We start from the raw sequence: 23,539 nt of genomic DNA, 5'->3' as shown, positions 1-23,539 counted from the left end.
GTAAGAGAATTTACAAAGAGATGCCCAGAAAAAGCTCAGAGGTGTGACCCTATCTACAACTCCAACTAGGAACTATGGACATCCAAAACTACCCACACATCAGGACAGCATCAGTAATCCAAACAGCCAAAGTTAGATCCAGTAAGAAGAGCATGACCCATCACAGAAGACCCCCCTCCCCCCAGAAGCAAGGAAAAAGGCGAATATACTGAGGCCAAAAATCAGGCAGGCAGGCTACTTAGTTTCCTTAAATTATATCCCCTCCAGGCTCTCTCTTCCTCTGTATTTACCCCCTGTGTTTAATATCCCAATATCATTTTATCAAGCCACCTCAGGCTCATTCTATTCTTGCTCTATATTACCTTTTCTTTCTTCTCTCTTTTTTGTTTTGTTTTATACTTTTTTCTCTCTCCTTGTCTCCTTTTGCTTTTTACTCTCCCAACAAACTTCCCCTGTCCCACAGCCCCTGAAAAAATGGGACAGTCCTACACTATTAGATAGCATGTCTTTAATTCTCGACAGTCTGTCATCAGTCAAACATCTCCCATCCCATGACATCTGCTGCAATACCTTTGCCTATTTATTTCTTCCTCCTCTATTTGGTTCCTATCATCCCAAAGCTAATCACAGTCCTACTAGTGCTTTTTACTTCTTTGTCTTTTGTTCTTGTTTCCATTCACACTCACAATAATTAATATTTTAGTACACACAAAACTACCGGTGTCCCTTTAGTCCGTGAAGTGATTAGTGCTCAAGGAGTGACTTTGTATAATCCAATATGACTCCATTTCATAATGAATATACTCATGAATGACTGTTGTTGCAGAGAAGAGCTAGGAATAGACCTGAATGGCCTGATACACATCTAACAGAAGAAAACAATATGAAAAATCTACAAAAACCTAATTCCCACATTACAAATACTATAAACGGAGGGCGGGGGTGATTTAAACTAACTCCTGGTCTGCTAGGCGAGTCCCACTACAAAACACAGTTAACACAAGAAATAAGGCTACAATATGACTCCTGTAAAATCTATCAACTCCAGAACAATGTCCTCTGATAAAAGATCAGACAAAATTCTACACAAACAAGTCAAAACAATGATAAGTATGTTTATAGAAATGAAGGATGATACGAATAAATTACAAGGGAACAAAGACAACTGGATACAACAGGGAAGCCAATATAGGATATGAGAATGGAATTCAATAAAGACAAGCACTGAAGAAACATCAAATGAAATGATGGTAGAAATGAAAAATTCAGTAAAGTCAAATGAAAACTTTTTAATAGAAAATGGGCAGATTGGTACACTGAAAGAAAATAATAAATTTTTAAAAACATGAACAGAACAGGGAAACTTTTTGAGACATTCTTGATAGCACACTTGCCTAGCATGTATAAAGTCCTAGGTCCAATCCTCAGAAATTTGAAGTGGAAGAAAGGAAAAAGACAAAAATCAATGAATTACAGGCATGAAACTAAGAAGAGAATTTATTACAAAGAAATGGAAAATATTTTGAAGATAATTGTAGGGGAAAAAAATTTCCCAAACCTAGGAAAACATGGACTTATTCACATATAAAAGGCATTTTTAAAAACTATTGGAAAAAGAAAAGAAAGTCCCATGTCATACTATAGTTAAAACAGTAAATATAAAGAACAAAGAAGTATATAAAGATCTATAAATAGAAAACCATCAAGTCACAAAAAAGGACAAGCCATCAGAATAACAATTGAAACTTTAAAAGCCATAGAAAATGCATTGCACATTCTGGAATACTATAAATACCAACCCAGGCTACAATACCTAGCGAATTTGTCTATCATGACTGGAGGAGAAATTAAAATAGTTCATAATAAAAATAGGCAAAAAGATTAATGAACATCAAGCCAGCTCTATAGAGGATGCAAGAAGAAATTCTTCAGAGTCAAAAAAGTGATAAACACAACCAATAGAGACATACAAAAGCTACAGGAGGAGAAAGATAATACATTTGTTAAACAAAGAATCATTAGCAAAACAGCAAACACTACAAAATCAACAAAAGGAACACAGTTTTCAATAATAATTCTGAACATTTATTAGTCTCAATTCCCTAATCAAAAGATAGACTAGCCAGCAGACTCTACTGGGGAAAAAAAAAAAAAATAGGATCCATCTATTTGTCACTGGAAGAACAAGAAACAACAGACATGACTTAATAGTGATTAAAAAGTCATTCTTGGGATACAAATATGAAATAAGAAGAAATCTCCATTTAAATGGCTAACAAAAGTAGTCCAGAGAGATAAGAGAACTCATTTCATGCTTGTGAAAAAAACAATGTCAAGGACATTATAATTCTAAACATAAGACAGTTGATAAAATACTACTAAGGTAAAGATTAACCCTAACACAGTAATACTGCAAGATTTCACTACCAGTAGGCTCCTATTGATTAACAGTTCATTCCAACAAAAAAAAACGAGAAGTAGAGGATTTAAATGGCATCATAAACCAAATGGATTTAACAGACATCTATGGAACATGCCATCCAAACACTGCAGAAAACACATTTGTCTCAGGATTACATGGAATTTTCTCTAAAATAGATCATACATTAGGATAAAAGCCAGTCTCAACAAATACAGGAAAATTAAAATAACTTCTTGTTAAAACAGAATACAGCTAGAAATCAAATGCAAGAAAAAACAAAGAAAACTCAGAAAGCCATGGATATTAGACAACACACTACTCAATGAAACGGAGCCACTAAGGAAATCAAGAAAATTGAAAAAACAAAACAGAAAAACCTAGATAGAATTAGATGAAAATGAAGATATAACATACGAAAATATCTCTAAAACTATGCATCATCCCTAGCTATTATGAAAATGCAAATCAATACTACTTTATGATTTCATCTTATACTACTGAGAATGGCAATCGGTGGAACAGATAACAAATGTTAGAGGGGTGTAGGGAAAGGGGACCCTCATTCACTGTTAGTGGGATTTCGAACTGGTGCAGTCACTGATTCTCAAAAAGCTAAAAAATAAATCTACCATATGATCCAGACAAACCATTTCTTAACATATATCCAACAGACAGGACATCATACTCCACCAATATCTGCTCAGCCATGTTCACTGCTGCTCTATTCGTAACAGCTAAAAAGAGGAAATTACCTAAATGTTCTACTACTAATGAATGGATAATGAAAATGTGATACATATGCACTATGGAATACTATTCAGTGGTAAAGAAAAACAAAATCCTAAAATTTTGCAGGCAAATGGATGGAACTAGAAAATATATATTAAGTGAAGTAATGTAAACACAAAAAGACAAATGTCACAATTTTCCTTATTGAAGGTTCCTGGTTCCAAATCTTTATTAGTGATTACATAAGGAAACCAGTAAAGTAAAAAGGCACCATTGTCAGGATACAAGAGTTGCGAAGCAATAGAGATAGGAATAGTACACGGAAAAGTACAAGTAATCTGATCAGGGAAATCGGGAAAGTGTGGGCTCCTTAAGGAACAGGAGGTAGGTAAATACAGAAGAAGGTGGGTAGAGGGTAAAGGGGAATGGCTTGATACATGTGATCAGACAGGGGATATAGGAAAGGTGGGGCACCTTGAGGAAAGGGGATGAAGATTAATACAGAAGATGGAGGGAGGGAGATAAAATAACAATTTGGCTGAAAAAGCCACAAAATACCATACTACTAACTTAGATAGGGCTAAGAGACTCCTAAAACCTACAGCCTACAGCTTTTGCCCTTACTTGCCCCACAGAAGTGGAAGGTACGTCCCTACTGCTGAAACACCACCCACTCACAGCCAGAGGCCCCTGAGCTGGAACTGACCTGAATGCCTCCTCCCTGAGGACAAGCTTGCATGGTACCAGAATGGACCATGCAAGCTTCCAAAGGAGGGAAGCAATCAACAGTCCTACCCAGCTATGATACCTATGAATCACATCAATGACCAGCATGGCATAATAACCCTGCAGGTGCAATAGTAGAACACATGCCTTGGTAGTAACCAACTGCTCTCTAATTTGACTTAACATCCACTAAATAAGAGGGAAACCATGATTGGTACTAGAAACCGTTTCTCGGTGCTAGTGAAATCATGGTCATAGGAGGAGAATCTACAACTAATAACTTACTAAACCAACATAATTCCTAATTATAATCTATAAATATTTGTCTTTATGCCCACAGATAAGTATAGTCTTTACCTTTTAGCGAGGAACTTTGCAACAGAAGAAACACTATATACAACAAGCATCAAAAGGCAGATTTGTGGAGCCCAGCACCAATGGATACATCTATAAAACACTCTTACAACTAAGACTCAGGAAACATTGCAGAAGAGGGGCAGAAAGACTGCAAGAGCCAAAGGATCAGGGACACTGCTGTGAGATTATTTCCCCTAGCAACATAAGAAGCTATACCCATAAATTCTGACCAACATGACTGCCCAAACATGAGCTGAAGAAGGACACTAACATACATGCAGAGCTGGATGGGAAAAAGCAAAGCTCATGAGGTCTAAACTCTACACAAAGAACTATATATAGGCAACTGACAAAAGCTGAGGATGGGAGAGGTGACCATCCACAGCAAAGAACACACCAATTGGTTGCTCAGTGCCAACAGTCAGCCCTGAAAACTTACACTGTGGTGATATTGTGTTCCCCAATATATCGTGCACCCTAATAAATTTATCTAGGGTCTGCCTTTAATCCTATCACTTGGGAGGTAGAGATTCAGCCAGATCTCTGCAATTTTAAACCCACACTAGAAACAGCCAGGCACAGTGACTCACACCTTTAATCCCAGGAAGTGGTGGCAGAAAGCAGAAAGGGATATAAGGCATGAAAACCAGGAATTAGAGCTGGTTAAGCTTTTAGGCTTTTAAGCAACAGTTCAGCTTAGACCCATTCAGATGAGGACACAGAGGCTCCCAGTCTGAGGAAACAGGATCAGCTGAGGAATTGGCAAGGTGAAGAATCTGTGGCTGGTTCTGTTTCTCTGATCTTCCAGCATTCACCCCAATACCTGGCTCCAGGTTTGTATTCATTAATAAGACCTTTTAAGATTCGTGCTACATTCCACACAAGTAACATTATTTGGACTCAAATGGTTATATTAAAAATATAAATGTATATAAAAATACATATATGTAAACAGTAACAATTGAAAAAAGAGGCCATGAATTTGAAGAAGAAAAGTAAGGGGTGTATGGGAGGGACTGATTGGAGGAAACACAGAAAAGAAAGGAAGAAACTAGCAAATGAAAGGATTTCCAATGCTTATAGAACAGAAAATATAATTTTGAGAAATGCTGTCTATATATTCAATATAATCCCCATCAGGATTTCAATACCATAATTCACAGTATGAAAAAAAATGGTAAAATGTGTATGGATGCATTAAAAAAACGAGAGAGAGAGAGAGAGAGAGAGAGAGCGAGCCAAAGCCACTAAAGCAAAAAGAGCAATGCCACAGGTATCAGCCTATCTGATTTCAAGTAAAACACACAAAAGTTATTAAAAAACAGTATCAGTGCATCAGTATCATGCTACCATAAAGGCAGGCAGGTAAATCAATGGGATAAAACAAAGATGCCAAATATAAACCCAAACAACCATAGTTATACGATTTTTCACAAAGACATGGATAATATACTCAGAAGAAAAGTCAGCATCTGAGCTGGGGCAATGGGTCATTGGTTAAAAGTGACTACTGTTCTTCCAGAGGGCCTAGGTTTGGTTCACAGACACACACACACACATATAAACATACACACACGCACACACACAGAGAGAGACAGACAGACAGACAGACAGACAAAAACAGAAAGACAGAGAGAGAGAATAAATATGACACAGAAAAAGACAAATAAAATGAAGTAACAGTATCTTTGACAAATGGTGTCAAGAAAACCATATATGTAGAAAATTGAAACTAGTGCTTTTGTCACCCCACAAACAAAAAAGAACTCCAAACAGATCAAAACCATTAACATAAGACCTGAACTTCTATAGTTTCTAAAGCAGCAAGTAGCCTGTGGGTCACAACCCTTTTGGGTCAAATGGCCCTTTCACAGGAACTGAATATCAGATATTTACATTACAATTCATAACAGTAGCAAAATTACAGTTATGAAGTAGCAATGAAATAACTGTATGGTTGGAGGGTCACAACAACATGAAGAACTAAACTCAAGGTGGCAGCATTAAAAAGGTTGAGAACCATTGTTCTAGGGGGAAAGGATTTTGAGATATTGAGTCATAGCTGAAGACTTTCTTAGTAGGACTCTATTGGCTGAGGAAATAAGACCAAAAATGAACAAATGAAAAAGTTCAAAGGATTTATACTGCAACAGTAACTGTTGAGTAAAGAGGCTTCTTGAAAGGATGAGAAAGTATTTGTGAGCTACACATTTGACATAGGATTAATAGGAGCAGCACCCACTACACACACACACACACACACACACACACACACACACACACACACACATTCACACACACCCTAAATGAACATCAAGACAACCATAATCCAATCAAATGATGGACTGCAGAAGTGAAAGAATTCTCAAAAAAAGATCTACAAGTGGATAATACATATTTTAAAGAGGTTCAACCTCATTAGTCACCAGGGAACTACTAGAGGTTTGAGATTCAACCTCACCTCAGTCAGAATGATTATCAAGAAACCAAATGGAGGCAGAGAAAGGCAGATCTCTGCGTGTTCGAGGCCAGCCTGGTCTCCAAAGTGAGTTCCAGGAAAGGCGCAAAGCTACACAGAGAAACCCTGTCTCAAAAAGACAAACAAAAACAAAAACAAATACTGGCAAGTGGGGAAAGGAGAACCCTGATTTATTTTAGTGGTAGTGTAAACTGGTGTATCCACCATACAAATCAGTGTGGAGTTTTTTCACAAAGGTATCAATAAAGAACTAACATATGATTCAGCTATACCACTCTTAGGCTTACACCCCTAAGAATTTGTATCCTACTATAGAATGTAGTAGAATTTATTTTAAGGTGTGTTACTTTTGTTTATGTTGTTTGTGTAACTCTGTGAAGCTGTGTTGCTGTGCCTGTGTAAAACACCTGATGGTCTAATAAAGAACTGGCCAACAGAAAGGCAGGAGAAAAGGCAGGCAGGGCTGGCAGGCAGAGAGAATATATATAGGGAGAAATCTGGGGAGAGAAGTATTAGCCAGAGAAGGAGGAGGACATTAATGGCTAGTAGCTACACAGCAAGCCACAGAGTAAGAGTAAGATTTACAGAAGTAAGAGAATGGGAAAAGCCCAAAGGCAAAAGGTAGATGGGATAATTTAAAGTTAAGAAAAATTGGCTAGAAAAGAATCTAAACTAAGGCCGGGGCATTCATAAGTAATAATAAGTGTGGTGATGTTTTATTTATGCTTTGATCAATAAAGCTTGCCTGGAGATCAGGGGAAAAGGCCAGCCATTTTAAGTAAACAAAGTCAGGTAGCACATGCCCTTAATTCCAATCACTTACCAGGTAGGGTCTCCATGTTTTCAAGGCCATACTAGGGAACAGAGCCAAGCATGGTGACACATGCCTTTAATCCCAGTACCAACCATAGAGACCTGGAGGTCTGTACAGACAAGCAGTAGCAAGGAAGTGAGGTAGCTAGGCTAAGAGTCAATGAGAGGGCAGAAAAGCAAGGCATATAAAGACATAGGTAGACAGGAAGTAGCAGGCATTTGGAATGTGCAGAGTTGGTGAGGTAAGGTTGGCTCGTGGCTTTCCCTATTTCCCTGATCTCTAAGGCTTTCACCCCTATATTTGGCTCTGTGGTTTTTTATTTAATAAGACCATTTAGAAATTCATCTACAAATAAGCCTTCCTGTGTGAATTTATTTGGGAGCTGGGTGGTGGGCCCCCCAAAAATACCAAAAACAAACTACAATAGAGACACCAACACAACCATGTTCATTGATTTTTATTCACAATAGCTGTGTGGGTAAGAAAATGCAATCCATATACACAAACAGAGATTTTATTCAGTTATAAAGAAAACTGGAGTTATGAAACTTTCAGGAAATTAATAGAATTGGAAAATAGACTGAGTGAGTTAACCCTATGCATGTTTTCTCTCATACAGAGACATTAATTTCAGTTTTTTGGATCTGTCTATTTGTCCGTGTAGAAGCAGGAGGTTAGAATGTGACCATTGGCAGTAGTGGAAGTTAGAACAGGCATTAAGAAGTGGGGATAAGCTGAGCGATGGTGGTGTATCGCCTTATTCCCAAAACTTGGGAGGCAGAGGCAGGCAGGTCTCTGTGAGTTCAAGGCCAGCCTGGTCTACTGAGTGAGTTCCAGGACAGCCAAGGCTACACAGAGAAACCCTGTCTCAAAAAAACAAAAACAAAACAAAAAAAAAAAAAAAAAAGGAAAGAAAAAAGAAATGGAGAATAGTAGAATATATGTAATTTAAAAGTACAAGGAAAGAGAATTATTACAGGTTCAAGCAGCAATGGGAGTGGGAGAGATTGGGAGGTAGATGGAGAAGAGGGGAGATTAACTAAATCTAAGGATTAATAAAAATGCCATGAAAGTGAATTTTTAACTGTTTTTTTTGGTGGGGGGTTGTTTTGTTTTTTGTATTTTATGTGCATTGATGTTTTGCCTGCAATTATGTTTGGATGAGGGTGTCAGATCCCCTGAAACTGGAATTACAAACAGTTGTGAGCTGTCATGTAGTGCTCACAGAACAATTTTGCTGGCCACTGAAAAATGTATTATGATAAGCAACTATTCCTTTCTTTTTGAACAATTTTGGCTTTGTAGCATTTAAACTTACAGCTTTGGTAGCTTAGAGAACTTCATTCACCACATGGTCCTCTTGAACAACACATTTACCTGACATGAATTTCCTGCTTTGCAAGAACTGGGGTTAGCCAGGTGGTGGTGATGCATGCGTTTAATCCCAGCACTCCGGAGGCAGAGCCAGGAGGATCTCTGTGAGTTCGAGGCCAGCCTGGTCTCCAAAGCGAGTTCCTTCAAGAAAGGCACAAAGCTACACAGAGAAACCCTGTCTCAAAAAACAACAACAACAAAACAAAAAAAACAAAAACAAAAAGAGGGGTGGGGGGAGGAGGAGGGGAGGTACAAGGGAAAAGAGGAGGGATGGGAAGGGAAGGAAGGAACAGGAGGAGACTGGAGAGGGGAACAAAAGAAAGGACAACAGGAAGAAAGAGAAGAAAGGAGAGAAAGAAAAAAGGTAAGAGAGGAGAAGGAGGAAGGGGAGTAGAAGCAGAATGGAAAAAAAAATCTCACAAAGAGCCAATGGACCTGGAGGAGGGGAGTATCATAATGCATTTTAAAAACACAAGTTAGCACAAGGTAGCACACACCTTTAATCCCAGCACTTGGGAGGCAGAGGTAGGCAGATCTCTGTGAGTTTGAGGCCAGCCTGGTCTACAGAGCAAATCCAGGACAGCCAGGGCTGTTACAGAGAAACCCTGCCTATCTCGAAAACAAACAAACAAAAATCACAAGACACTACATGTGTACCTAAGTGAACAGCTAAAATCTACCGAAGGAGGAAGAGGAAAATCTCAAACACTGCTCCAAGACGGGTGACTATAAACTGCAGTTTTCTTCTAAAGCCAGTTACGTGTTTATGTAAAAACCAACAGAAAGGTATGCTTCTATGCCTTAGGAAGCATGTACAGAACATTCATAGAAGCCTTGTTCATAAAAATTACAAATAGAAGATGACTATTTACAAGAAGACAAACTATCTCAGTCACAAAGTCAAATTTCATAGAGCCATTAAAATCGATGAACTATAAAACAGTACAGAAAAGCTGGGAAATGAAACAAGGAGGGTGGGGTGGCCCAGCTCTGCTGTAACCCCAGAACTGAGGGTGAACATGTGAGAGGACAGAGGCAGAAGTATGATTTCAAGGCCAGTCTGGCTACTTGGCAAGGAACTGTTAAAAGGGAGAAATGAAAAGAGAGAGGAAGGAAAAGAGAAAGAATATACATTAAATGATCCTAACTACATGAAGTTCAGAAATGGGCCACAATGAATAATATTGTTATAAGAAAAGAAAAAAAAAGTGTTACTACTATAATGTCAGAATAATAGTTTTCACTGGAGGAAGCTGGTGCCTATAACAGGTAATGCATGCATAGAAGGGACAGGGTGCTGATAACATTCTTCCTGGAAGTCAGAAATGTTGTTTCTGACAAAGATGTTCATGTACAGAGGACATGAGTTAGGTTCCCAATACTTATAATCAGAGAACTCACAACCACCTATTACTTCAAGTCCAAGGGATTCAATGCCTCTAATCTCCACAAGCATCTGCACAAAAATGCATATCCTCACCCACAGACACACATACATTCCCATAATTTAAGGTAATAAAAATAAATAACTACAATTGAGTACTTACTGGCTATCTGAAAATAATAAACAAAAGCAGTATCGCCAATCTTTTAAAAACCACAACATATAGATATACCTCATCATATATGCTCCCATTAATATCTGCTCCATAAATAGGTGCCACAAAAGTTAAGTTTTTCCAGTATTTGCGTTCCAAATCTTCATAATCCAAGTATCTTGGAGTACAGTATCTATAAAAAATTAAAAAATAAAAACCACAGACCAGTAAGGCAATTTTAAAGATTTTCCACCCATCTAATTTCATTTACTTTCTAAATAAAAATATTGTACACTCTCATAGTACCAAATTTATTGAATAACATACGAAAGCATTTATACTTAGAACTTTATAGGACTTTTCTTTATCAGTAAGACAAGCCCTTTCATAAGAATATTAATAAAGTGGTAAATTATATGTCATTTTTAGCTTTCAAAGTATTTCTAAAATAATTATACAAGAACATTGTACAAATTTATATATAAAAATAAACAGAATATCGAGGAAAAAACCTATATACAACTCCAAGACAGCAAAACTAAAATAAGATACTCTGCGTTTATTGGATTGGTTGGTACTGACTAATATACTAGTGACAGGGGGAAAAAGAAGTCACTTATATAATTGGAGTGAAAGAATACACTAGCACAATATAACATATGGCTCAGTGGTTAAAAGCACTGGATAATATTCCAAAGGGCCTGGTTCAATTCCCAGCACTTACATGGCAGCTCATAATTGTGTGAAATTTTAGTTCCAGGGAATCTGACAAGCTCACACAGAGCTTGTCATACATGCATACAGAACACCAATGTCATAAAATAAAATAAAATCTATATATACCCTTGATCAGAAATATAGAAATTAATCTTACTAGCACTGAAATGTGGAATGAGGAGGTATGCTGTAGTGTAACTAGAAATACAATAGGGATGAGTCACTTTCCTATAGTTGTGATAAAATATTCTGACAAAAGCAACTTAAAGAAAAAAGGGTTCACTTTAGCAATGATGCTTCAGATGGCTGATCCACATGCATTTGCATTCCGGAATCCAAGAAAAACTAATGGTAATTCTCAGCTCAGCTCTCCTTTTCTTCCAATCCAACATTTTAGCCAATGCAATGGTACTATTCAGTTAAGGTAGGTTTTTTTCCATCTCAATTAATCCAATATAAATAAACCCTCACATGCATGCCCAGAGGCTTGTCTTAGGTGATCCTAGATTCTGTTAATTTGGCAATGAATATTAACTATCATGATTGACTAGCCTGCAATTAATGATTAGAACATAAAATAAGGTAGATCTTCTTTCTATTTAATGACATTAAAATATTTCCATGCTGAATATATCAGTTTAGAAATTACTGTACCTACTGTAATCCCACTGATGCTTTTAAAAAATAAAAATAAAAAACAGAACTCTGGAGCTAGAAATGTACACCTAGCTCAGATGGAAAACTGCTTGTTCACCAGACAGGATGCCCTGAAGTTAATACAATCCCCAGAATTACCTAAACATGGCATGGTAGCATATGCCTATAACCTCAGCAGTTGGAAGATGTAAGGAAACATAAATTAAAAAACAAAAAGGTACCTCAGCTACATAAAGAATTCCAGGCCAACCTGGGCTAGACCCTGAAAAACAAAAAAACAAACAACAAAACAAAAACAAAACAAAACAAATAAACAAAAAAACAGGAGAAAAGAGGAAATGTGTATTCAATTATTAAAATTAACAATTATCTTCTTGAGCATAATGGTACACGCCTATACTTTCAGCATTCAAGAGGCAGAGGCATTAGGATCAAGAGATCAAGCGTTCAAAGCCAGTTTGGCTACAGAAATTCGAGGCCTGCCTAACTACATAAATCCTATCTATAGGAGAAAAAAAGTCTGGAAAGCTCAGTGGTTAAGAGCACTCTTGCAGAGGACCAAAGTTTGGCTCCTAGTACTCACAATGGGCTAATTACAACTGCCTATAACTCTAGCTCTAGGGAATCCAACAACTCTAGTGTCCTTGGGTACTGGCACTCATGTGCACATCGCCACATACAGATATACACACTATTAAAATTAAAACAATAAATCGTGATTGTGGAGAGAGAGCTCTGCCATCAAAAGTACTAGCTGTTCCAGAGGACTGGGGTCTAATTTCCAGTGCTCATATGGCAGCTCACAATGGACTGTAACTCCAATCCTAGGGGAACCAACACTCTCTTCTGGTACCTACAATCACAGCATATAGTTATGTACAGACATACATGTAGGTAAAACATCCATACATATAAAAGAATTAAAGTAACAAAAAATAAAAATATATAAAAATTAAAAAAATCTTTAAGAAAGTTATCTCAGGGGCTGGAGAGATCGCTCAAAGGTTAAGAGCACTGGCTGCTTTTCCACAAGACCCGAATTCAATTTCCAGCACCCACATGATAGCTCACAACTGTATGCAACTCAATTTCCAGGGGATCTTGTACCCCCACACAGACATACATTTAGGCAAAACACCAATGCACCTAAAATAAAATTAAATAATTTTTTTTTTTCAAAAGCTATCTTTCTGGGTGGCACATGTCTTTAATACTAGTGCTTGGAAGACAGAGGCAGGCGATTCTCTGAGTTTAAGTCCAGCCTGTTCTATTGAGCAAGTCCCAGGACAGCCAGGGTTACACAGAGAAAACCTGTTTCAACAAACAAAACAAAAACAAAAAGTTATTTCTCACAGAATAATTAAATAAATGTACTCCTCTGAATTTTTGGATTTTAAACAATAATATTGTCACAAAAGATACAATGAAGGTCAACTTGACAGGATATATCACTGAAAAGATATGTCTGTGAGAGATTACCTAAAATATACTGAGTGGGATACCTATCCTAAATGTGGAAAGTTCCATTCTATGGATTGGGTCCTGGACTGGATAAAAAGGAAAAAGTGAAATGCACCAGCATTCACCTTTGCTTTCTGACCACAAACTGCCATTGCTTCCTGCTCCTGATGCTTAACTTCCCCAGCCATGATGGACTGTATTCTCTACAACTTTAAACCAAATAAATTCTTCCTTACTTTAACTTTTGTCAGGTTATTTTGTAACAGCAAAAAGACAAGTAACTAATACAGATACCTTTTTTTAATGAAAAATATATAAAAAAAAAAAAAAAAAACAAAGAAATAAATTCAGAAAATAATGAAGCAAAGCTAAAAGGGAGGATGGAAGATCTAGCAGAAACAGAAATCCTATGGACATCTATATTCACAACACGGGGAGCAAACAAGGATAAGAAATTTAATTTCATTACTGTATCTGAAACATAGGACATATTTCTGACTTTCCTAGAAAACAATCTTACTGCTGACTGACTATTTAAAGGTATGCTACTTTTGTTTATGTAATTTTGTTTTAACTCTGTAAAGCCATGTTACTATGCCTATCTAAAACACCTGATAGTCTAAGAAAGAGCTGAATGGTCAATGGTGAGGCAGGAAAAAGGGTAGGTGGAGCTGACAGGCAGAGAGAGAATAAACAGAACGAGAAATTTGGAAGGGAAAATGAAGTATCCAGAGAAGGAGGAGCCAGCCACCCAGCTACACAACCAGCAATGGAGAAAGAGTAAGATTTATAGAAGTACGAAAACAAGATAATTTAAAGTTAAGGAAAGCTGGTAAGAAACAAGCAAAGCTAAAGCTGGGCATTTATAAGTAAGAATAAGCATCCATGTGTGATTTATTTGGTAGCTGGATGGCAGGCCACCAAAAAGAGTAAACAGCAAAACAAACATTACTCCATAGCCAAAGTAAAATGAGCCTAAAAAGGACAATTAACTTTTACACCATTCTATAAGTTCTATTTCTACAAATTCTAATACACTGTGTTCTAGATATATTAGGTATTCCAGGAGCAAATTAAACAAGCCAACTAGAAATCAATGCCAGGGGCTAAAGAGATGGCTCAGCAGTCAAAAGCACTTGCTGTTCTTCCTGAGGAACCAGGTTTGATTCTCAGCACCCATATGGTAACTAATAACTAACTAACTAACTAACTAACTAACTAACTAACTAACTGTCCGTAGCTGCAGTTCCAGGGAATCAAGATGTCCTCTTCTGGGCTCTGCAGGCATCAAGCACACACATGACATAGACTACATGCAGGCAAAATATACATACACATAAAAATTTTTTCAAAAAATTGTTAAGTCATTATCAGATGCTCACAAAAGGTGAACACTGCCTACAACTCAAGCACAGACCACTGGAAACAGAGTAGCTGCTCGTTACAACTTCTGGAGAAATGTGAAGCTGAACCTCAAGGAGTTTTACATTATATAGTGTGGAGATTTTGTTGTTTTGTTGTTGTTGTCTTTATTTTGGATGGATGGGTATGAGGACAACTTTGGGAGTCTCTTCCCTCTTTCAACCATGTATGTGGATTATAGGAAACAAACTCAGGTCATCGGGCTTATGACTTTAGCCACTAAACCATCTATCTCACCAGCCAACTTACACTATATTTTTTTAGCTTAATTTTAAGATTTTTTTAAATTTTATTTATCAGTATCTGTGAATGTATGGCATGTGTATGGGGGTGCTCTTCGTGTCTAGAAGAAGCTGCTGGATTCCCTGGAGCTAGAGTTGCAAGTGGTTATGAACCTCCCAGCATGGATGCAGGGAACTGAACTCAGGTCCTCTGAAAAAGTAGTGTATGTACTTAAAGCACTATAGAATCTGTCATTGTATAGGTAATTGAGAATTTTTTTAACCCTGAATATTATAATAAAAAGCTTAAGTTTGATATTGTTAATTGAAGTATTGTTAATTGAAGTGAAAGTTTTACATCTTTTTTTAAATGCATGTCTTTTTTTTTAAGATTTATTTATTATGTATACAGTATTCTGCCTGCATATATGCGTACATGCCAGAAGGGAGCACCAGATCTCATTATAGATAGTTGTAAGTCACCATGTGGTTGCTGGGAATTGAACTCTGGAAGAGAAACACCAATGCTCTTAACCTCTGAGCCATCTCTCCAGCCTCAAGTTTTACATCTTTAAAGTATTTGAAATGCATATTGAAACTAGAAGTGATCACTTCAGTAAACAGTACCAGGGTCTACTGAATACTGGCTCCAGAGTCCATCATAGCTGTTCCAAATGTCAATTTACTCAAAAGTGACTCAATAATACGTTCTTAGAACCTTTCATTCACTGTAGCACAGCTCTAAGGCAGTCTCATGACCAGGCAGGCTCCTCCTGTTTGGCAACCCTAGAATTATACTCAAAAGTAAGAGCTACCACATGCATCAAAGGTTTGCCATGCAAAAGCTATATAACCCTGGGCTGAAAGCTGAATTTCTCTGGTGCTTGATTATTACTCTATAAAATAAAGAAGTTTTTTGGACTAGATTGACTCAGCCCCATTTGCTATCAAGGACCTTGTACGCACCATGGCAGGCCCAGAAAGACTACCTATATTCTCCCTCCCCTCCTCCTCCAGTCCAATTGCCCATGCCAAATCCAATCCACAGCCCTTCTCCTGTTCCCTGACCCTGTTCTCAGATCCACCCTGGTGAGTTCCATGAACCATAGCCTATCTGTACCCCCCTCTAGTCCCACAAATTAATCTTATCAGTCACTGCCAGTACCTTCTCCAACCCCCAGGCTCAGCAGCAATGGCCCCACACCTGTGGACCATGTACATTAGTCTGGTCTGGTGAGTTGGACCAGACCCTAGGCAGGCTGCACCTGGCTACAACCTACAGGCAGATACCAGATCACACACCTATGCAAGGATCCAGCCTAGTGAGTATGAAACCTCATCTGCCTATGCCACCCTCATCCCTCAGGCCTTGCCTTAGCCACACAGCTGGTACACAGGCCTAATAACAAGGCAGTCAGAAACTCATATCAGACATACAACCAACAAAATAAGTCCACATGTGCAGGTCATATTGTAAAATCTCAATATGAAAAGCCAAGGAAATATATCTCTCCCCCAAATGCACCAGTTCTACAGGCATGTTCTCCAATCAGAACTTAAATTTCATCAAGGAACTTTAAAAAAAAAGAAAACAACAAACAACTCAAACTTAATGAGAACAGCAATAAACACCAGCATGAAGTTCAAGAGACATACAGCTGTATAAAGTGAATTGAGAATTTGAAAGCAAAGAAATAAAAATTGTGAAAAGGACGCAAAGTAAATGAATAAATAAAATAAAAATGAAGATGGAATTGCAAAATGCAATAACACAATTGGAAAACTCAGGTGAAAGCCTTATAAGTAGAATGGATTAAATAGTAAAAAAAAAAAAAAAAATGTCAGGACTTGAAGAAAAAAAAAAAAACAGATCTTCAACAAGATAAAGCAAACACTTCCCCAAATTAAGGAAAATAACACATATGCAATAAGAAACAGAATCCATCTTTCTATTGTCTACAAGAAGTTAATTTTAGCTTTAAATTTAGGCAATACCTTAAAATAGAAGGATGGAAACATGTATTCCAAGCAAAAGAGATCAGGAAACAAACAAATGCCCCTTACCCTAAGAGTAAACAAAATAAATTAGAAACTAAAACTAAGAGATAAAGAACACTTTATTTTAATCAACAACTAACCAAGAAGAAATTATAATCCTAAGAATTCATTCACCAATCTCTGATGAACCCAGTTTCATAAAAAGCATAATATTAAAATTAAAAACAGAAAATAAATTCTAATTCCATAATAACAGATGATATTGATATCCCACCTTCTCCAATAGAGAAATAATCTGGACAAAAAATAAAGAGATCAGAATTAAATGACATCATATAGCAATGAACCTAACAGGTCTTTACAGAGTATTTCTGCCAAACACCAAAGAATATATATTCTACTCAGAGGCCCATGGAAGCATCTCTGAAATAGATCACATTTTGCGACCAAAAAATACATCTTAAAATTTCAGAATTTCAAAAAATTCAAAATAACTCCATGTACCCTATTTGACCACAACAAAATCAAACTTAAAATTGAGAGGAAACTAATCTCTAGAAAACATACACACACTTGTGGAGATTAAACAATTTATTATTAATGATGAATGGGTCAAATGAGAAAGAGTAATAAAAAAAATTCTAGAACTAAATAAAAACAAAACAATGTGGGGAGGGGGGAGGACAGGAGAATCCATGGCTAATATGTAAAATTAAATTAAATTATAAAATAAATTTTAATAAATAAATGAAACATTATGACAGACACCAGGGAAATTCAGAACACTATAATATTTTTAAACCTATACTCCATTAAGTTAGAAAATCTAAAAGAAATGGATGAATTTATAGATCATCCAAACCACCAAAGTCAAAACAAGAGATTTACAATCTAAAAAGATATATACCAAATTAAATGATCAGAACATTAATTAAAAAGACTTCTAACCAAAAACAAAAACAAAAAAAAACCCAGGTTTGGATGGTTATACAACAGAATTCTACCCAACTTCCAAAGAAGATCTAGAATCAATTATTTCTTAAATTATTTTTAAAATTCCAAACTTCTTCCTCCTAGGAAGTCAGTATTACTCTAATAACAAAACCAGGAAAAGACAAAAGAAAACTATAGGCTGATGAACATAGATTCAAAAATCCTCAATAAAATAATTGCAGGTTGAATATAGGCACAAGAAAAAGATCATGATCAAGTTGGCTTTTTCCTGAAGATGGAAGGATGGTCATAATATACATGAATCAATAAATAAATTATATAAATGAACATTAAGTGGACAAAAATCGCATGACCATTTCAATATATGCAGAAAAGACTACAAGAAAATTCTGCATGCCTTCATGATAAAAGTACTACAGAGAATAAGACTGGAGAGAAGACACTTCAACAAGACAAAGACTATATACAATAAACCCACTACCAACAGCATCCTGAGAAAAACTCAAGTCAACCCCATTAAAATAAGAAAAGTATCAGGGGGTTGGGGATTTAGCTCAGTGGTAGAGTACTTGCCTAGCAAGCACAGGGCTCTGGGTTCGATCCTCAGCTCAAAAAAAAAAAAAAAAAGAAAGAAAAAGAAAAGTATGAGGGCCATCCACTCCCCTGCCCCCTTTCCAGTATAGAGCCAGCACTAGTTAGAGCAATAAGACAAGAGAAGAGATTAAAGGAATACAAAGAGAAAAAGTAAAAAATAAATAAATAAATATAAATGAATAAATTTAAGTGAGATCTCAAGTATTCCATTACAAAATTTTTAGAAATTATCAATTTCAGCAAACTGGCAGGATACAAAAATCAACTTTCAACATTCTCTAGACTTTCTATACAATAAACACACTGATAAAGAGATCATGGACACACAATAGCTCCCCCCAAAAATAAATGTCTAGAAATAAACTTAACCAAAAGGTAATTGACTTTGCAATGAAAGCTTTAAATCTCCAAAGAAAGAGATTGAGGAAGATACTAGAAAATGGAAAAAAAAAAAAAAAATCTTTCACACTCATGAACTGGTAGACTTAATTTTTTGTAAAACTAGCAAATACACCAAAAGCAATTTACAGATTCAATGCAATCCATATCGAAATAAAAAAAAAAACAACAACAACAACAACAAAAAACCTCTGTGGAACCACAAAAGACTCCAAAGCAATCCTAAGCAAAATAACAAACAAACAATAACAATAATGCTGAAGTGATTTGCAGTGGATATCGCTCTGTGTAAATAAAGTTCTGATTGGCCAATGGCCAGGCAGGAAGTATAGGCGGGACAAGAGAGAAGAGAATTCTGGGAAGTAGAAGGTTGGAGAGAGAGACCGCCAGCCACCGCAATGAGAAGCAACATGTAAAGACACTGGTAAGCCACAAGCCATGTGGCAAAGTATAGATAAACAAAAATGGGTTAATTTAAGATAAAAAAAAGTAGATAACAAGAAGCCTGCCACAGCCATACAGTTTGTAAGCAATATAAGTCTCTATGTGCTTTCTTGGTTGGGTCTATATGACTGTGGGAATGGTGGGTAAGAGAGATTTGTCCTGACTTGGCCAGGCAGGAAAACTCTAACTACAGTGATTGTCATTGCAGATTACAAAATATATTACTGAACTATAGTAACATAAACAGTCACATAGTAACAAAATAGTGTAATATAATCACAAAAAAAGACATGTTTACCAATGGAACAAAATAGAAGGCCAAAATATGAGCTTAAGGTAACAATAGCCAGCTCAAAAAATATTCAACAACCTTAACAATTAAAAAATGCAAATTAAAACTACTTTAAGAACTGAAATGGTGGTGCATTCCTGTGCACTCAGGAGGCAGAAGAAGGCAGACTTTTTTCTGTGAATTGAAGCTAATCTGTTCTACATAGTGAATTCCAGAATAGCTGGGGCTATGTAGAGACTATGTCTCAAAAATTAGATAAACTAAAAACTACTTTGAGTTTCATCTTATCATAATCAGAATGGCTATAATCACAAAAACAACTGACAAAAAAATGCTGGTAAGGATATGGTAGGATTGCAAACTGGTGTTGTCACTACAGAAATCTTATGGAAAACACGATTCTCAAAAAGCTAAAAATAAATCTATCATATCCCTCCTTGGCATAAACGCTCCATCCTACTCCATAGTTACTTGCACAGCCATGTTGACTGCTGCTCTATTTCTGAAAGCTAGGAAATAGAAACAATCTAAATTTCATTCAAGTGATGAATGGGTAATAAAAACATGGTACACATACACTACAGGATACTATTCAGCTGTAAGAAAAATAATCATTAAATTTTCAGGTAAGTTGATGGAACTAAAATTATAACACTGCATGAGGTTACTCAGACCCAGAAAATACACAGAATGTTCCAATTTATCTGTAGTTGAAGATCCAAAATGTCACGGGTATACGCTATGCAGGAGAAATGGGGATAGCAGAAAAAGAGGGGCTTTAACTAGAGAGAAAGTGGTGGTGTATGAGGACAATACCAAGAGAGAAGGAGAAAGATTAATAACATGATGGATGGATGCTTGAAAAAGCCATTAAAATACAAAAAGTATTTTATGTTTACCTAAGATTACATATATTTAAGAGTGAGTGAGTGAGAGAGAGAGAGAGAGAGAGAGAGAGAGAGAGAGAGAGAGAGAGAGAGAGAGTTTAAACAAAGTTACAGCATTTGGGCTTCTATCAAGAGCCATTGTTGCTCAAATCTTAGATGGTCTTTTAATTTAAAAAAAAAAAAAAACCCACAGCCAGATATCAGGGTGAAAGCTGAAAGATCAAACAAGCAGAACAGCCAGCCAGTAGTTCTTAGCTCTATGAAATCCTCAGCCTAAAGCGTGAGTTCTTGTTTCCTCACCTTTCTCTGCCCTGCCATGTTACTTCCTGGGATTAAAGGTGTATGTGCTTCCCAAGTAAAGTCATGAGATCTCAAGTGCTCAGATTAAAGGTGTGTGCCACCACTGCCTAGCTCTGTTTCTCTCCTATACTGGATCAATCTCATGTAGCCCAGTGTGGCCTTGAATTCACAGAGATCCAGACAGATCTGCTTCCTGAGTAATAGGATTAAAGGTGTGTGCTACCACTGCCTGACCTCTATGTCTAATCTTGTGGCTGTGTAAAATCTGATCCTCAGGCAAGTTTATTAGGGTACACAATATATCACCACAAACCATAAACAGCAACCCTACTACCTACCAGACATGAGAGAGATTTCCTTTTCAGTTATTAGTAAAAGGAATCCATAAAATTCCCAACCAAATCACATAGGCTGCTACTGTTACCCTTGATTGCCTCCCAGAGGCTGAAGGTAAATCCCTACTGCTGAAGACTACATATTCTTGGAGGAATCTGAGCTATTGCTTACCCAGAAGCCTCCTCCATAAGGAGCAGCTTTCATAGTTGTTCATAGATGGTGCTATGCAAGCTGCGAAAGCAGAAAAAGTCAATAGTACTACCCAGCTTAAGGCCAATGAACTATAACAATGAGCAGCACAGTAAATTATCCCCAATGGGACTTCTATCTTGGCAGTAACAAAGATGATTATTGGACTTAAAACCAGCTTAATAAGAGGAAATTCATTCCTGGTATTGTAAACACAGCCAACTCTTTAAGGTTTGTGAGGTCATAGAACCTAGAAGACAACCTACTAATGCCACTTTCCAAAACCAGTATAAAGTCTAACTGTATCCTACATACTTGATCCTTATGCCTACAAAAACAAAAGTAGGTTTCACACCTATCAAAGGAACTGCTTTTTGTAGCAGGTGAACACCATTACAGACCAACTGGTCAAAATATAGAGAATAGCTGGCTGTAAGGTGCCGAGCCCCCAAATGATACAACCCTACACCTAAGGTTCAGGAACACCACTGAAAAGGTGAAAAGGTAAGAGCCAAAGGACCAGGATATCGCCTACATAATTATATCTTCTATATAGGACACAGAAGCTGTGCCCATGAAATTTGTTTAATAGCATAAACAAAAACTGAATAATGACATCAGTTGATATGCCAACACCGATGGGGGAAAAATCTCACAAGACCCCACCCTTAGATGAAAGAGGTACAGGCAACTAGTAACTGCTGAAAGAATGAGTCTTCCCCAGAAAAAAAGCCCCCTAAGTGGTTATCTAATACCAAGTGGTCATCTCTAAACATATCTACAAATAATAATAAAAGGACACAGCAGGTTCTATTTATATATTAATCCATTTATTATATATATATGTAACTATATACACGTGTTTGTAACAATAATTAAGAAAGACATAAATTTGAGACAGTAGGAGAGATACAAGAGTAGCTGAAGGAGGGAGAGGCAAAAAAATGTATTCCTTTCAGGCAAAAAATTTATTCCTTTCAGAACAAACTGTTGGGGGATATTCGAACACACTGTGAACCCTGAGTTTGCTTTTACACTAATTAAATAAAATTAACTTTTGGTCACGAGGCTGAGTTAGCAACTAGTTGACAGAAAGTAATCATAGAGCACCAGCAGGCCTCTGGAAGAGATAGAAGCACACCAGTAACTGCAGAGTCGCAATTGCTAGCTGAAACAGCAATCGATTTTAAGGCACAGCCACTGTGCCAAAGTGAAAACAGCACCAGTCCTCAACCACTATGAAGATCAGGTGCTCTGCATGGACAAAATGAGCTGAAGAGTACATACATATCACTGACATTTGCAGTAAAGTTCCTCACAAAACTGCCAATAGAAATATATGTATAATGCCAGGCATAGTGGGGCATGCCTTTAATCCCAATACTCTGGAAGCAGAGGCAGGTGGATCTCTGTGAGTTCAAGACCAGCCTGGTATACAAAGTGAGTTCCAGGATAGCTAGGGCTGTTACACAGAGAAACCGTGTCTCAAAGACCCGTGTGTGTGTGTGTGTGTGTGTGTGTGTGTGTGTGTGTGTGTGTGTATGAAATATATATACATTTGACGTATGTACATTAGATTATATATATTGAGATAAATATGTATTAGTTTGCTTCCTATTGCTATAATAAACACCATGACCAAGAATAATTTGGAAATAAAGGGTTTATTTGGCTCACATGTCCCAATCATGGTCTATCACTGAGAGAGAACCAAGGCAAAATTCAAGCAGAGCAGGAACCTGGAGACAGGCCTAAAGCAAAGGCCATGGGAGAACAATAGGCTTACTGACGTGCTCCGTGTGGCTTGCTCAGCCTGCTTTCTTACATAACCCAGGACCACCAGCCCAGGGAGTATCATTATCCACAGTGGGCTGGGCCCTCCTACATCAATCATTAATCAACAAAATGCCCCCACAGACTTGTTTACAATCTGATGGAGGCATTTTCTGATCAGAGGTTCTCTCTTCCCAGGTGATTCCAGCTTGTGTCAAATTGACAAAAACTAAGTAGCACAGCATCTTAACATTACAACCATTATGAAACAGTTAACTAAAACCTAAAGGTAAGTTGACTTTGAAAGAAATAAAATTCAATCTAGAAATCATTCAAACAATTCCTAATGATTAAATTTTATAATGAAAATAGAATCAACTGAGACAGTTGTGTAGCTTGTTGTGGTTGCGGGACACCTGGCAGTAGGATCAGGATCTACCCCTGGTGCATGAGTTG

General features: G+C 37.1%; 1 protein-coding gene across 1 annotated transcript in view; it reads right to left on the bottom strand.

Annotated features, from left to right (window-relative positions):
* Positions 1 to 23,539, bottom strand: part of Kdm4c (lysine demethylase 4C) — a 236,043-nt gene that overhangs the window by 186,001 nt on the left and 26,503 nt on the right. Inside the window, exon 4 of the mRNA XM_036178197.1 lies at positions 10,518 to 10,632. Coding sequence (XP_036034090.1) covers positions 10,518 to 10,632 — 115 coding nt within the window. The remainder of the gene's footprint in view (positions 1 to 10,517; positions 10,633 to 23,539) is intronic.

This window comes from Onychomys torridus, chromosome 2 (assembly GCF_903995425.1).
Source record: "Onychomys torridus chromosome 2, mOncTor1.1, whole genome shotgun sequence".
Lineage (NCBI taxonomy): Eukaryota > Metazoa > Chordata > Mammalia > Rodentia > Cricetidae > Onychomys > Onychomys torridus.
The sequence above is the reverse complement of the archived record's forward strand: the minus strand, read 5'-3'. Positions and strand labels throughout refer to the sequence as shown.